General features: G+C 31.8%; 5 protein-coding genes across 11 annotated transcripts in view; 2 read left to right on the top strand and 3 right to left on the bottom strand.

Annotated features, from left to right (window-relative positions):
- Positions 1-4,927, bottom strand: part of LOC119641053 (centrosomal protein of 104 kDa) — a 59,503-nt gene extending 54,576 nt beyond the window's left edge. For all 4 annotated transcript variants that reach the window (XM_038039481.1, XM_038039482.1, XM_038039483.1 and 1 more), the window contains exon 1: positions 4,838-4,927. In XM_038039481.1, the coding sequence (XP_037895409.1) occupies positions 4,838-4,877 (40 nt within the window). In that variant the 5' untranslated portion in view covers positions 4,878-4,927. The remainder of the gene's footprint in view (positions 1-4,837) is intronic.
- A 1,043-nt stretch (positions 4,928-5,970) lies between these two features.
- LOC119641054 (dolichol-phosphate mannosyltransferase subunit 1) lies at positions 5,971-7,402 on the top strand. Of its 2 annotated transcripts, none has more exons than XM_038039486.1 (4): positions 5,971-6,113; positions 6,193-6,329; positions 6,383-6,593; positions 6,649-7,402. In XM_038039486.1, the coding sequence occupies exons 2-4, from the start codon at positions 6,235-6,237 to the stop codon at positions 7,057-7,059; spliced, it is 717 nt and encodes a 238-aa protein (XP_037895414.1). In that variant the 5' UTR covers positions 5,971-6,113; positions 6,193-6,234; the 3' UTR covers positions 7,060-7,402. The 2 variants fall into 2 exon arrangements, with proteins under 2 accessions (XP_037895414.1, XP_037895415.1); XM_038039487.1 differs by having other exon boundaries at positions 5,985-6,065.
- Positions 7,403-8,188: 786 nt separating this feature from the next.
- Positions 8,189-11,340, bottom strand: LOC119641091 (homocysteine S-methyltransferase 3-like). 3 transcript variants are annotated; one of them, XM_038039532.1, is made up of 4 exons: positions 10,730-11,340; positions 10,482-10,675; positions 8,857-8,975; positions 8,189-8,793 (listed from the first exon to the last, which is right to left on the bottom strand). In XM_038039532.1, exons 3-4 carry the CDS (start codon positions 8,873-8,875, stop codon positions 8,483-8,485), a joined length of 330 nt encoding a protein of 109 aa, XP_037895460.1. In that variant the 5' UTR covers positions 8,876-8,975; positions 10,482-10,675; positions 10,730-11,340; the 3' UTR covers positions 8,189-8,482. The 3 variants fall into 3 exon arrangements, with proteins under 3 accessions (XP_037895460.1, XP_037895459.1, XP_037895458.1); XM_038039531.1 differs by lacking the exons at positions 10,482-10,675; positions 10,730-11,340 and adding an exon at positions 9,296-9,327 and having other exon boundaries at positions 8,189-8,975; XM_038039530.1 differs by lacking the exons at positions 10,482-10,675; positions 10,730-11,340 and adding an exon at positions 9,101-9,137 and having other exon boundaries at positions 8,189-8,975.
- Positions 11,341-12,660: 1,320 nt separating this feature from the next.
- Positions 12,661-13,487, top strand: LOC119641094 (DET1- and DDB1-associated protein 1). Its single transcript, XM_038039535.1, has 2 exons — positions 12,661-12,813; positions 12,885-13,487. Exon 2 carries the CDS (start codon positions 12,938-12,940, stop codon positions 13,250-13,252), a length of 315 nt encoding a protein of 104 aa, XP_037895463.1. The 5' UTR covers positions 12,661-12,813; positions 12,885-12,937; the 3' UTR covers positions 13,253-13,487.
- A 126-nt stretch (positions 13,488-13,613) lies between these two features.
- On the bottom strand, positions 13,614-14,378 carry LOC119641092 (NADH dehydrogenase [ubiquinone] 1 beta subcomplex subunit 9). Its single transcript, XM_038039533.1, has 3 exons — positions 14,171-14,378; positions 13,966-14,108; positions 13,614-13,903 (listed from the first exon to the last, which is right to left on the bottom strand). Exons 1-3 carry the CDS (start codon positions 14,263-14,265, stop codon positions 13,710-13,712), a joined length of 432 nt encoding a protein of 143 aa, XP_037895461.1. The 5' UTR covers positions 14,266-14,378; the 3' UTR covers positions 13,614-13,709.
- Between the last annotated feature and the right edge of the window lie 2,425 nt (positions 14,379-16,803).

The following is a 16,803-nucleotide window of genomic DNA, read 5'->3' as shown; positions in this document are numbered from 1 at the left end:
TCACAATCTTTAATATGTTTGAATTAATAAATTACTCAGTTGTGTATGAATCGTTCTTGAAAAGATAACCTCCTTTTTAGCCTTCAAATATGACTTCCATTGCCGTTATAAAACTCTGCATAAAATCGTCTTGATTGATCAACCGTTCGAACACATAACTAGAAACAGTACCATGCAACCTTTTTATATTGGTGCAAAGTAGTAGGTAAAAAAGTTGCATTCTTTGACGACTGCAGATTTCTCAGTTGTCTAAGTTTCTTTTTTGATCAAGCATGAATAATTTTATCCAACTTCTCAAACTAAGATTAGCCGAACAAGCAGATAGTTGCGAAAATTAGTAGAAACCTTTGCAAAGGAGTAAGTTCAACTGAAAATTCTGGTAAAGTGCAGCAATGTACTCGCAGGGCCCTTTTCCACTGTTTCACATGTTCGTTTCTGGTCGCATGTACACAAAGTAACCCAGCGACGCTATTTACTTAAAAAGGCCACAAACGACGGTACACCTTAGCCGAAATGAATTGCTCTTTTACCAACTCATAAACTATTCATGACATTTTTATGACACTTGTATTAAAGAATTAATACAAAAATGAATAACTTTTCCAGTTAAGAGAAAGGCCCGATGAATAAAGATGTCTTTGAAGAGACAACCGAATATTTGAACGAAACTTTTTTTTATATATATCGCTTTGATACCGTGTATATAACTTTATTTCAGAAAGTTTCTGGTTTTGTATGTTTAACTCTTAGCACTCATTTATTGGCTGAAATAAATTTAATTTACTAAAATTTATTATAAAATTATATAATAAATAAATTTGATTTACTACAGTTTATTATAAAATTATATCATTAATTTTTCTTTTTCGGGGAAGGAGGTCTTGCTGGCGTTTTGGGTCTTGTTGGCGTTTTGGGTCTATCGACGTTAGCAGTATAAGTGGAATTATTGCTAACGCCTATAATTACTGGTGGAGATACTTTACCAGCTTTTGATAACACTTTCTAAAAATAAAATATTATTAATCTATCTTAAAAAAATTTCTATGGATTTCAACTTACTCCAGCCTCTTTAGCTAATTTGTTACCTGCCTCCACGTTAAGTAAACAGCACGTCAAAACAATGGTAAAAGTTAAAATAAGAATTTTCATTTTGTTTGCGATAAGACTTTTTTTCATAATTAAACGGCAGAAAATTCGAAAGAATACATTGCAGAACTTCTTTTATAGTAAATTTTTTTTTTGAAAAAATCTAAAATAGAAAATCCCATAAATATGAGAAACCATTAAATAAGTTATTTTTGCATACAAAGCCGCATGAATCAACTTAATTGCGATGAGCTACAATAATATTAAAAGCTCAACCGATGTAAATGTAAAATTATCCTCATGATTCATTTATGATCAACTTTGCACATATGCATACTTTTGTCATCGGACAAATCAAACAATTTTTAATATTTGAATATTTACTTATTACAGATAGAATTATAGATACCTCGATTATTAAAATTTTACTTTACATACAATTATTTTTGAATTATTCTTATATTGAATAGTTGAATTTTCATTATAATAATTTATTTTTCATAACTAATTTTCGTAATTTTTTCAGCAATTCAATTATTCACCATAAGAATAATTCAAAAATAATAGTATATATAATTAATAATTAATAGTATATATAATTATTTTTGAATTATTAAAATATTTATTATTATAATTTCGCCAGAGAAATAAATTCTAAGACTAAACTCTTAATGCACTAGCATCTAAGGACTTGAGAGCCGAGCCCACGATCGGTGAGTTGCCAGTCGTGATTCCTTGCCTTCGGCCACTCAGTCGGATTATACAAGCACAAGAATATTAAAGAAAAAACGAATAATTATATTTGAAAGTTGTTATTATTATATATACACTATTATATGTATACATACATATAGAAATCCATATGCATAAACAAATACACATATATATACAAATCCATAAGTACATATCTGTATATATGTATATATGTACATATATGTGTATATGTACATTATTGTGTATATGTATATATATGTATATATATACTTGAACTATTTGAACTTGGATTTAGGTTTTGTGTTACAAGTTTCTATAATCAACCGAAACCCGAGGTTACAACATTTAAAAAACTTTGCTTTCGTGTAGCAGGAAAAAATACGATTATTTTTTAATAAATAATCTTCAAATCAACTTTTTGAAAATCCCTTACCTACTGCACAGTAGAATGTTGTTTTAAAGACAGTGGAAGGAATTCAAAGTTAAAAAAATAAGAATTATAAGAGTATTTATATTGGTCATTTCAAAAAGTCGTACTTTGAAAAATGTCATACATATGTTTTTTTTTTTTTTGATTATAACAAATTTTTTATTAACTTCCGCGACTACAATGCAATCTGAAGATTGTAAAAATGCCATCAAATATTCAAATAATCTTCATTTTCTCTTCTTGTTTGTTTGCTAAAAAATACAGCTTTTTCTGCCAAAATCACAGTCGCACATTTTATTCTTTACATGTTTAGGAACGAAAGCAAGAAAGAAGGCAAGAAAATTTGTGAACTTATTGCAGAATTCATAATTGACATCAAGAATATCACTGTTAATTTCTTGAGGAAATCTTCACTTCTTTCGAATTGCTCTCACATTTGTTCAAAGATCGCCTGGACAGCCTTTGTTGGAACTTTCTAAAGAAATTTGTTAACGCTATAGAAGTTGGAAATAAGCAAGTAAAATACTAGACACTTTCTTGCCAGGGATTCGTTCGACACCAGCGCTATTTTCAAATACTTTCGGGAAAAAGCTCGAATTTTGAAGGAAAGAAATTTTGAAGTTGATGATTAACTTTTTTCCACATCTTCAAGTTCAAGTTATCTTCTAAAGTGTAAGTGTAACCGTGTTATGTATTGTGATATTTAAAGCATACGTAATAAAAGCGTGGCTCTCTACCTGGAGTTAGCTTATAAGCGTTTTTTATTTATGTGCAACTCCCCCTTAGGTCTTAACAAAATGAAAACTTAACTAAAAACCATTTTTTACATAAAATCAATCTTTTCCAATTGTGTTTAGTTAAATTTCGTCGTCTCTTACTCCAACAATTTTCAGCTTAACAGGGCATTAGCTGAGTTAAAACAAGGACAATGATTCTAGGTACGCGAACATTACGGTTCACATCGCTGAATGAAAAAGCGGTCGTCAAAGTTTTGACACTACGCATTCTTTATCCGCGCATTAATGTATCCAACAGATGAACTTTGCAACTGAAAAGCCCAAGTCAAAGTGTTTCAATGTATAGATTAATACTCAATATCCCACAACTCCAACATCCCTTACACTGGCAAAAAAAAATAAATTTTTTTTTACGAATTTTTTGCACAATTCTTGCACTTTTCTGAACCGTTTTTTTGAAAAACTTCGCATTTAATAGGTTTACTGTGTCAGTACTGTATTTCTTAGACTACCAATTCGCGTAAATTGTTAATATATGTAAGACCAAGCTAATGGGCAAATAAAAATTTGGAGAACATCGCAGTATTTAACAATATCATACCAATGCTTCTGAGTGACTGACGTCGATAACACCAGTTTGGTGGCCGAGATGTCCATGAAACCTGTTCCTGAAAAAATTGCATCCGCATCTGCGACTGGCAACAAAGTACGTGTAACCAATTCAATTAAGAAAGTTCTTTATGTATATGTATACAAAAACCATTCATTTAAGGTCCTCCATCGTTACGTAGACGTGAGTGAAACATAAATCGGTCATTGCAAACCGGAATCAATCACAACTGAGAGAATTAGTTTTGCCAGATGGAGTTGCAGCAGTGCGGCTAAGAACGTAAACATCGTCAAGAAAAAGAAGATTGTGTTTTCCTTACTAATTTCCCTGGAGTACTAACTTCGGTTTTATGGCAAGCGGTTTTATTGCAAACTCAGCGTATTTTTTTTCTCTGCTATCCTTTATCTTATTTTCCCAGCCGTCATTATTATTTCAAAACGTCAATATGCTGCTACATCAATTGTTACGTTTAACTATTGTAAAATGACGAAACTGTGTTGTCTGTGCATATTTAGTTTGATTTATTGTTTCGCTCTCAAACACCAAATGTACGCAACTACAAAAAAGTTATCGTTCCGGTAGCCAATCCATTGTCTCGTACATGCCTATGGTAATCTAGGTTTATTTATAAAAGTAAAATAATAAAAAAAGGAAAAACGAACCTATTCCTTGTACGTATATTCCTTTTCTTATATTCTATGTCTCGAAACATATGACGCGTTTCTACACAAAAGCTTTGTTACTTTAGTGAATAAAAGTATAACTAAAGCATTTTTAGGTCGAAATAAATCCGGTCATGTCGATTAGAACGGGGAATTCTTAAGAGACTAGACATACCCATGCAATGAAATGATCTCCTGGTTCAACAGTAATAAGGAACACAATTTGAAAGTTTGGAAAATTAACTAAATGCGCTTTCAATTAAGTTCTCTTGCATCTCACCGTAATCCAATTTTCAATGTAACAGAAAAGATATGGATACAATCGCAAATGAATAGTCCTTCAAATATTTTGTTTAAAATGAATTAACTTTTCTCTGCATTTCTTCACACATTAGCTAAAGTTTGTCAATAAATCTTAAATAGTCCCTGATTATCGATTTCTCAACGTTCACTAAGAGAATTGTCAGAACTTCTTTTTTTCGCATTCCTTTATGTACGGTATGAAAATCATTGTATTGCTGACATTAATGCTGTCCTTAATCAACTAATGTCTATCCAATATATAAGTTAATTAACAAAATATAATATCGAAACTCACCCGTAGCAAATACAACATTGAATGGAATTTTTTTTGCCATTTTTTACACAACACATAGATTATACATTAAAGAAAAACACCAGTTTTTCAACCAATTATTTTCTATAGAAATAATTATTTAGCTAAAAATTTTCTTTTACTGATTACTTTCACAGTAATTTCTATACATTTTATTTTTTATTATTGCATTTTACACTTGATTGCTTCAGAAACTCCTTTAAGGACTAAGAATTTTTAACTCACTGATAAAATAGCTATTACTAGCGCACACATGAATACCATTGAATTTGTCAAATGAATTGACAACAGTTCTAGCGCATGCGGAGTTTACAAATGTTATAAAAGGTTCTTATTAAAAATTTATCCTATTAAAGCATTTAATATTTTTCTAACACTTCCGTTTTTGCAACACGAGTCAGCCAGTATAACTAGAGCATTTTTAGGTCGAAATTAATCCGGTCATGTCGATTAGAACGGGGAATTTCTCAAGAGACTAGACATACCCATGCAATGAAATGATCTCCTAGTTCAACAGTAATAAGGAACACAATTTGAAAGTTTGGAAAATTAACTAAATAAGCCTAATTTCTGTCGAACTCAAAAATATATATATATAAATACCCTTTTTTTATAGTTGACTGCTATTTTCCAATTTTTTGAATGCTTACAACTCTGCTTAACGGCATACCTACAGTTTGAGAGGATTAGGCCCGCCCCTTTTTTTGGTTGAAATTTTTGTTTATACATGTGACTTTCCAATTTTGTTTATTTTTCGTTAAAAAGAGATGTCGTTCAGCGGTAGCTAAGGTCGACTTGCATAAATTTATCAATAAAAAGTAAACAAGACTAACTTACATATAAAAAATAAGACGTGAAGTTCATACAGCGACATCAGAATGATTTGAGGAATCATTTTTATGTAATATGAACTTTTCAATCTTAACGCCATCTCTTAGGCTTACTTTAAATTTCTTAATATATCTTGATGCATTATGGCTCCCCATTACGTGGATATCAGCAAAATTAAGAGTTTTATCTCCATATAAAAGACGCAAGTGCAAACGTCCTCTTTATGTCAAGTGAAAAAATTGAACTTTGGCAATCCTCCATTACTATCAAATATTTCGTCAGCACTATTAAATCCAAATCGAAAGTATCGGAATAATCTTTAGAAAAACGGAAAGTAAAGAAGTAGAACAGCAATTATAGAATATCAAATCTTTAAACGGTAAACTGAACATAGGTCCACGAAGTTTAGTTCCAGATAGAAAAGAGAGTAAAGAAAAGCAGCAATAAAAATTGTATATATCTATTGCAAACACTTATAAATACTGTGAAATTGCACAAAATTTTAGCCATCAACTGCGATCTGCGAATCATCAAGTTACTAATTTTTGATGGGCGAGAAATACTGTATTTTACTTCCCACTTACAACGAAAAGGATAACTTACCCATTCTCATATGGCTCATCATGAAGTATATGAATCAAAGGTTGTTAAAACTTTATATTTTCCAGATGTTTTGTTAACGTATTATATTATTAGCGGTTATGAGTTTGAGGTTGTTATAATTGATGACAACAGTCCAGACGGCACTCTTGAGGTGGCAAAAGAATTGCAAAATATTTATGGTGAAAAAAAAATTATCTTAAAACCACGTTCTGGTAAATTAGGTTTGGGTACAGCTTATATATACGGCTTAAAATACGCCACCGGGAATTTTGTAATTTTAATGGATGCAGACTTAAGTCATCATGTAAGTTCTGTAAATTAAATATAAAAAAAAAAAAAATATTAGTTATTTTTTCTAGCCTAAATTTATACCAGATTTCATTCAGCTTCAAAAGGAGCGTGACCTTGATATCGTCTCAGGCACACGCTATAAGGATGGAGGTGGTGTTTGTGGTTGGGATTTTAAACGTAAATTAATATCTCGAGGTGCTAACTTTCTATCGCAATTACTGTTACGGCCTAATGCTTCCGATTTAACTGGCTCCTTTCGTTTATACAAAAAATCGGTATTGGAAAAGTGCATTGCCAGTTGCGTTTCTAAGGGTTATGTTTTTCAAATGGAAGTGCTAGTGCGGGCTCGACAATATGGTTTTAGTATTGGAGAGGTACCCATAACATTTGTAGACCGTTTGTATGGCACTTCTAAGTTGGGAGGTGCAGAATTTATACAATTTGCAAAGAATTTATTCTACTTATTTGCCACGACCTAGAAGCACTAGATAATAGTGCGAACAAAACATTCCTATTTAGATAATGCATGGAAATTCACTCGCAATTTATTAAGTAAATATTTAAGAAGGATAAGCGAAGAATTTGCGAAAACAATAACTACGAAATAAATAAGAAATTTATAAATTACGTTCGTGGTCTGCCAAAAACGTGATACGTCAATTATATACATTTGAAATAAATACCGGATGTATGTATTTGTATATGTAACATTTCTGTAATAGAGAAGAATCAAACCTTTGTAATAATTTCTGACTACGCTATTGCGGTTAAGATGCAATAAATGGAATGTTAATAGAATAAAAAGTATTATTTATTATAGAATTTTTGCTCTTTCTTTCAACATATTAATTATCGTCACCAAATAAAATGTTAAAAAACAGTATGTACCTAGCATGTGTGAAAGAAAAAGTGAGAAAAGATCAATCAGCTAATAATCGGATGGACCCATGGCCAATATTTAAGTTGCACTAATTTTTTTATCCTTACTTCCATTCTTATATCTTTTCATTTAAATTGCCAACTCAGTTAGCCCCTCTAAATGAGATTGAAATTGCGATAAGCGTTTTTTGGATAATATAATATAATAACTGATTCCCGTGGTTCTAAATTACGATACGCAAGAGAGCCCATGTTTGGACATCGTACTGTTATAAGAACGGAACCTCCATTTCAATAAACTATAAGTCATTTATTGAAACTCGTGTCAATCGAAAGACATAATATGTATTGATAAAAACGCGGACTGTAAAACATTAAAAGTAATGTCTGAATAATTCTAACAAAATATTATAGCCAGCTGGTTTTTCCTTTACAACGTTTATAAAAAAAAAGTGTTGTGTTATGAATAGAGAGAAAGAACAAATTTGCTTTCAATAAATGGTGGAAAAGCACTGTAGCGTTTCTGTTTAATGAGAATAAATGAATAAAAGCACCGAAAAACATCAAACGATTTATTAGAAGCTACATTAACAACCATTGAAATGTTGAAATATTTTTAAGTACTTTATTTATTTATCTGAATATAAACTATTGAGGAAATGCATGTTGTCCTGAACATAAATGCCCAGCAATTGTTTGTAAGTGTGAATACCCAACCAGCGCCGCAACTCAAGTCAAGTTCTCTTCTACGCTTCCACCAATCTTGCGGGTACTTCTCAGTTATATAATTTGAAATGTCATCGGTACTTTCCAAAAAGTTAATGAAGACGGTATGTTTGCTAAGTAAGTTTAATTATTATTATGTATGGCCAGTATATCTTCTCATGGCCAGTCCACTCACCTTTAGTAGCATTGTACATTTCGCCACGATTACTATAAACTATTAATGGTGGTATTTGCTCATGATTTAGTAATTTATGCAAAGGTTGCAATGGTGTGGAGACAAAATAAAATGTTTGCTTATTAAAAAGATATAAAAAGTTTGTGATTCACACCGACTCCATATAGGCGATCTACAGCATTAGCATTTCTTATTAATTCCCAAAAAGTTTTAGCAGCATTCGCGAAATTCTCGCCATAAGCCAAACGCAATTCATCTTTACATTGAAAAGACACGCAAAATTTTTCATCCAAATAATCTTTTAAGAACATTTCCGTTACAGCTTCAGCTTTCATTTTACAAGGTGCAGTTTCTACAGCCAAACCATCTTCGCCTCCGGACAAGACAACTTCTATACGTGTGCGATGGCACATATATTTGCTTACTAATAACGCTTTATACGAAAAGTTAATTTTAGTAGTCATTTAATAAGCGGAAAGCGAACACTTAAACATACCCGTCCATCTCAAATTCATCTTGTCCTTATAGGAAAGATTGTAGTTGATATCTGCTCTACAAGGCCCTGATTTGAGATGAGCATGATCGTTTATGTAAACGAGATGCGTCCGTACACATCTACCAAAGACAAAAATTATAATTTATTATGTAAAATAGGTATCGATCCCGAATTAATCTTAAATCCGCAGTCTCTGATAGTTAACGAAAATACGCGAAGACTATAGAATCGCATATATACCTACTTTCACCGCAATTCCTCCGATCGCAAGTGCCTTAACAAAAAGTGACAAAAGCACAACAAATGCACAACTGATATAAACTAATCGGACTCTCATGCTGGCAGCAAAGATAAGACATAACTTAAAGGCCCCGCGATCGTGTCTTAGACGAGTGAATCGGGGGAATGTATGGGTTTACGAATATAAGACATAACTTACATATGGTCTCGATTGAAACCATCGAATGAAACTATGGAGAAGAGAAAGAAAAACAATAACGCAAAATATATGCAAGAAAAAGTAAGAATATTCAATGCAAAATAACAATTACAATTTCTCAGTTACTTCTATACAAATATTACCGTCATTCAAAAATTTTCTTTGCATAAATATTATATTCTCTTTTTAAATAGCCTAGTATTCAAAAATTATTAGCATATTTTTCACAAGAAACAACGACGAGTAGGAATTATTGCCTTATTATATGTTATTATATGTAAATTATAATCCGCGTTTAAGAAATATGGAGAAATATATATACATATAAAGTCAGATATAAATATATATAGACATACATATACGTAGGTCAAATGTTAAGTGTAGTATAAAAAAAAAATTAAAAACTGCGAGCAAACTGCGGCACATATAAATACCGATAATATATAAATATCGTTCAACCATTTGTAAAAAAATTACCATTTAATAATTTATTTAATTTAACTATTTTCTTAAATTTATAAACAATATCGTAAAATATTTTCTTCAAAGAGTGCGAGTGGGCTTGTGGGTCAAACCGAACGATTTTAATAGTGCTTTAACTCTCCTAAGGGATTTTATATTAAGACCTCTTATGAGCCCAACTTTATCAATATATTCTGTCAGTTATGGTTTCTTCGCCATTGTAGGCGAAGTGGATTTCAGGCTCGCTCATTTAAATTACTCTCAGATGGCTGTGAATCGCCGTGGATTTCAGACCCGCTCGTTTAATTACACTCAGATCCTTCTAAATTGAGGTGGATAAAAATCACAATTAATCAAACAGTTTGAAAATCTTCTCGAATTGGCAGTTGATAAAAGACAACACAATCGTAAAGTTGTCAAAAATTAAAAAAAAAAACAATCTTTCCTTACCATACGTTTCAAATTATAAAATAAATGAAAGATATAAATATATAAACACAACAAAATGAAAGCACTTCATGCAACGCTTGCATATGTATGTTATTTGAAGAGATTTCTTTTCCGATTGCTTAAAAACTAAAAAACATTGGAATAGTTTTAATACTAGACTCTTTCTACCCTATGAAGGTAAATAAATTTGATTATTAATATGATGGGATGCTGTCTTGATGCTGGAACTTTGCAAAAACAATCAATGGCCAAAGAAAGGGAGCGATCTGCGTACCTGTATTCTCACAATGTAGAAGAAATTTATAGTTGATAGTTTCTATGCTTTTCTGGTTCAATTTGATAAATGTATTGCAGTATTTCTTTTATAATTGGATCTTTGCGATTGGCAATAGCTTTTTCCATTTGTTACAATTTAACTTGTGTATCGGCTCGTATTTTCGCAGCTACATCCTCACGCGAACCCATATGCTAAGAAAAGAGTAATGTCCTTTTAAATATAGTGGCCAATTTTTTATAACTAACCTTAATCTCCTTAAATTGACGCTCCCTTTCTTGCCAATATTTTTCAATTTCTTTGATAGGCTCTTCTTTAGCTTGCTTCAAACATCTGGCCTTGCCTGCAACAGCTTAAAATAAAATTAATTTTTTTTGCACAAATTTGCACAATATAATCTTATCTTAGGCGATTTTGATTAGCGACCGTTCAATAAACGCGTTTAAGGAATCTCTGAAGCCTATTTCTGTTTTACAAACACATTTACAAGCCCGCAATTTTTTTTATTCTATGAGTAGGCGATGATCTAGTAGGTGAAATGATGAGAGCGAACATATGGCTATCGACTAAAATGTCAATGGTCATTGTTATAATGCCGGAAAAAACGTGTGTCGCCATTGGCACAGAACTTTTTAAACGTGTCCCATAATATTAAGTTAAATATAAAAACATGATATAATTTTTATCTTTTATTGCAAAAATAAGAATTGTGTTACACATTATGAATAGGATATTTAATAATCAGCTTAGCCGACCATAATGTTTTCAGTTGTTATGTTCCAATTATGAACTGAATTTTCTTTTGTAATAAAAGTGAATTGTTTTTATTTTTTGAATAATTAATATGGATTTCGTAATAATATTTTTTGCACTATTTTTTAGGACAATATTTATATTTTTCTAATTCACATGATTTTTTAAGTTTGTGGAACATATCCCCATACTTTCCATATATTGCAGATACATTATACTAGATTTTTTACACGAATTTTTAGGGAACACCGCGTAAAAAGAGAGTTAGATATATTTAACGTTTAATTGCTTTGTGTTTCAACTAAACTTTTATTACGATATGCAACAATGTTCTCATTAAGTGTTATTAATAATTATTATACTGGGAATCAACCAATCGGCTAGACATGTAAAGCATTTCTTACATTTTATTGCAAAATGAGAATATTTAATATGTTAAATCAAGTGCCTGTTACTTTAAACTTTTTTAATGTTATCTACTGTGAAATTTTAAATATTTGAACATTTTCTTTATTTTTACTTTTCAACTTACACATTATTTGTTTACTTTCACTTCCCAGACGATGTAGCAAGACCGGATTTTTATTTGCGGTCTGATGAACGAGGCGATCAATTATTTTCCGTGCATAGGACTTATTCGTCACATTTAACATTATCGGATTATTTTCAGGTTGCAAACTCTAAAAATGGCACTACGACAAGGGGATTTGCTAAAGAGTAAAGGAGATGGAGTCTACGATTGTGGGCTGAACTACTCTTCCTATAAACAGTATATCTCATACCATATATAATCATATAGGCTATAAACCAAAATTTCAAATTATATAGTACAAAAAACATTTCAATTTGGACAGACTAAATATAAATTAAACAATTTTCAAATTTAAAATAAACCGCTCTCATTCTTCGTTTGAATTTTTCTCTTTTTGATTGATTTATTCGCGTACATGCAAAACCTATGAATTGCCAATACCCCCAAGGTATCGCAAAAAGTTGAAAAAATTGTTGTGCTATGCCGAAATCGGAATATCACTTGACTGTTTCAAAATATATCCTTATAGCTATATACCAGACTGGCAAATTTTTTGAAATGGCAAATGAAATCTAGGGGTAGATAAAATCGAGTTACATAAACTAATCGGTAAAAAATAAACAAGAGTGACGTAAATATTGAAAAACAAACCGTGAAGTCCTTATAGCGACAACAAAACTAGTTACGCGATACCATTTACCTGAATGTGAAAAAAAAACGTCTACCACCCACTATGAAACGCTCACTTTTTTTAAGTTAAATTAAATTATGGATCCCTGTGGGCACCCAATATCTGGATTTCAGCAAAATTCGTAGTATATAAGACGCAAGTGCAAACGTCCTTTTTATCTCAATTGAAAAAAATTGAACTTTGGCAATCCTCCATTAGTATTAAATATTTCGTCAGCACTATTAAGTCCAAATCGAAAGTATCGGAATAATCTTTAAAAAGACGGAAACAAAGAAAGTAGAACAGGAATAATAGAATAACAAATCTTTAAATGGTAAACTGAACAATACGAAGTTTAGTTCCAGACAGAAAAGAGAGTAAAGGAAAACAGCAATAACAATTATATATATATCTATTTCAAAAACTGTGAAATTGCACAAAATTCTAGCCGTCAGCTGTGAGCACCAATTCCATTTGCAGCCAAAAAACAGCTACAGCAAAATGTCGGTGACAGATTTTATAAAGGGTCTGCCTGTGATTGATGTTCAAAATTTTTCACAATTTAATACGGAACAGGCACTACGTACTTCCCAGAAACGACCTTCTGTGTATTTGCCTACCGAAGATTATCCATCTGAGCAGCATATAGTTATGGATAAACGCTCTGTCCTTTTACGGTATCTCACGCAACAATGGGACAAAAAGACTTTACCACGCAAACGTGATCACGGTAGTGAAGGCGCAGCAACGGGAACAACCACCGCTAATGGCGTAGTGAACAGTTGTAAAAAGCGTCCCCGTTTGGAGGTTGAATAAGCGAATTTATGTTGTTGTGTGAGGGTGGTTGAGAAGAAAGGTTTAGTATACATATATGTGTATGCATAGTAAACTAATGCATCTGGAAACTATCATTTAACTATAAAAATAATATCAGTGCTAAGTAACAAAAATTCATTTAGAGGGCATATAAAACATCACCAAATTTAAATTCAAATATTTTGAGTTAAGGCTTTTTTATATATAATTTCGTGAACATGGTAATTAAGTTTAGTTTTTTTCCTTCTTTTGTAACGTTATTTTTTTAAAGCATTTCCTGTTTTTTAACACAATTAAAAAATAAATAATTATTTAATATACATACGATAGGATTTTAATAAATATTTAATACAAAAAGTGCATACTGGGTTTAATTAACAATTTTCTTTATTGCCTTTCCGATTGTTTAAAAAACTACTGATTACTATGAATTATTTCGCAGTTCTCCAGGATGCGCTTAGTGATGCAAATCCTTGGGATCTGGTTTGCCGTATTGATTTTCCCACCACGCTACAAATTGGTTTTTTCGTTCTTCGCGTTTAGCAAAAAATTCGGGATACTGAGCTTTTTCCAAAGGATGCCAATAATCAAACACCCAATCGGGTAATTCTACCTCTCGTTCAAAGGCGCAACCACCAGGACTATTCGCCTCTGTTTTATGGATAATTCCGCATAAAAACATTTTCTTATTCAGCAAATCTTTTCCTACTTACTTTTAAGGGGCTGATAGTGCATTGTGTTAAACAATTCTTTTTCACCTTCCTCCAATAAACAAGCTGCCACAGCCATGTCTTTAACATTGCGATTATCATCGAAGCGTTTTCGCAGTAGTAGTGCACGGTAACGATAAATTTCTCTAGAAAATTTTTTTATAAAATGCATCTAAATTACATAACCTACAGATCCGTGCTTACAAACCTGCGATCGTACCAAGATTCTAAATTGCGTAAGGCGCGTTTATACAAACTGCATACTTGCCGCGTGTGAGTTACAATCCCCGAAGGTATATTCATTTTAACGATTTATTTTAAATTTCCACACTAAATAATCCTTCCCGTATTACTTTTTGCTTTTCTTACTCTTCAATATTCTCTGCCGAAACGCAGCTGTTTGTGCAAACATCTGTTATTTTTCAGCAAAAACAGGGATACTAAAAATGTAAAGAAGTTAAGGGTATGATCTATGCGAGGGAAGTCGGAAACAGAAAACCCACACAGTTTCGTAAATGAATTATAACGCCAAAAATGAGACATAGTTAATTTGCAGAGAGGACGAACTGGTGATGAACGATTAAACCAGGAATGTCAGGAAAAAACAAATTTTAAAGATATACATTACATGTTTAATGTATATACATTTTGTATAGATATTTTATAGAACAAAAAAAACTGACGAAGGAAACAATCTGAAAATTACCAGAAAACAATCGACAGGTCTATCAAAGTGAGCAAAATCAATCCATCCAGAGTTTTTATTTACTTTTATTAAAAAATCTACGTATTTTGCTCATTTCATACGACATAAGAAATCCGTTTTGCAGCTTTCAAATCGCATTTTATGTAACTAGAAAAATTAGAAAAAAAGAGGTGTTAGGGATAGGCAGGCAATTACTCATATTAAAATCTTTTTAAAGCTTTTAATGATCTTTATCATACTGTGACATCACCAGTTTCGCAATTTCTTGCTACTTTAAGACTGAGCATTTCCTTTAACAGCGTTGGCATACGCGTTCATAGACTTTAGCATTTAATAGAGCTTGTTTTTTTGGACGCTTTGCAATTTTTTCTCAACATTAAATAGATCTCTGTCACCATTTGCAGCCTCACGCAATTCCATACAATGTCTAAGGAACGACCGCGGCGATAATGCCGCCACCATTTGCACCTAAGCCTGTCCCGAAAACGTAACCCATTTTAGCCATCAACTTTGGACCTATACCCTGTGAAAGTAATGATATCCGATTAAGAATTTGGGTCAGTAAAACTTGAATAAATGCAATAATACTTTCGTGTGTTTTTCCCATTCGAGGTTGTATATGGTAAGTAAAGGGATTATTAAGTGTCTTAGATGCAATCCAGTTGTAATCACTTGAAAGATGGTCATGTTTAATTGAAATAAAGCTGGATTAATTCGCTCTATTTTTTCTATATTAGCAAATTACCCTGAAAAATTTACAAAAGATCTTCGAAAAGAAAACTTTTTCCTTTTCATTTTTTTCTTTCCCATCTAATCGTACGAGGCATATTTTTTCAACAAAGTTAGCACAATTTTTCACTCGATTTCAATCTTTCATGAAGCGCTTGTGAAATGTAAAGAGAGAAAGGCACGCTTTGAATTCGAAAGAAAAACACTCGTAAAACGTCGTTAGCTGTTTTTTCCTTTACACCGTTTATAAAACAGGTATTATGTGCGGTGAATAGAGAGAGCACTGAGTTGCTTTTAATAAATAAGAAAATGATAATTTAATAAATAAGAAGAAATGATGAATAAAAAAGCATCTCTGTTAAATGAGAATAAGTAACAAAGCAGCTGTGCGCATGTCTGTTAAATGAGAAAAAGTACCAAAGCAGCCGTGCTTATCTCTGTTAAATTAGAAAAAGTAACAAAGCAGTTGGGCGCATCTCTGTTAAATGTTCTTGTCGTTTTATGTCGTCAGCAACACATACGCTTTCAACACTCAATGACTTTACCAGTTGGTTTTGAAAAGATCCATTCGATTTAGAGCAAGGCTTCTCATCGGCAATAGCCGAACACTGTCGTTGAGAAAGGAAAATACATCAACAAGTTGGCGTTCCGTTTCCATTTAAGAAAATCTTTCATTTCCACCAAATATTAGTAATTATACGAATCTACGAGAAGACAAGAATGTACTTTCTTGTTTTATATATTAATAATATTTGAGATTTTCACGAAGATTTACACCAACCTACAATTTTAGCTTTAGATTTAGTTAGATTTAGATAGGTTAGGAAAATAGAAACTTGGGATATATACAATATTACAATGGATGCGTCACTTGCCAAATCGATTAACTCGATTTGCATATTCGGTTAAAGAGAAGAGTCAACCTTTTCAGTATAAAAGTCAGAACTTGAATGCCTGTTGATCTTCTTTAATACGTGTTTTTTTTTTTTCAATATGACCAATTACTCAGGGGACGTACGAACTTCGAATTTTGTTAATTTAAAGGGGAAGTAAATGAGCGAACTTCGAATTTTGTTAACTTAGACGGGAAGTAAATGAGCGAACTTCGAATTTTGTTACTTTAGAGAGTAAGTAAATGAGCGACCACTTGTTAGAATGTAAATATTGAAAATATTTATTCTCCTTTTTCCACATCAAAGGTATTAGAAATATTCCTCTCAAAAATAAAATGTATTAAAATATCCAATAAATTTATTTTGATTTTTGTTAGGATTTACATTTATATTTCTAGTAACCGCGTAGTTCTGGTTTACGAAATATTTCTATTCATTTAGGTAGCTATTCTTCTTTGATTTTCTCCAAGTCATTTTTAGATATCAACGAATAAGAAGGTTATAATGATTCCT

Source organism: Glossina fuscipes, unplaced genomic scaffold, assembly GCF_014805625.2.
Source record: "Glossina fuscipes isolate IAEA_lab_2018 unplaced genomic scaffold, Yale_Gfus_2 142, whole genome shotgun sequence".
In the NCBI taxonomy this organism is placed as follows: domain Eukaryota; kingdom Metazoa; phylum Arthropoda; class Insecta; order Diptera; family Glossinidae; genus Glossina; species Glossina fuscipes.
This window is presented reverse-complemented; position numbering and strand designations above follow the sequence as displayed.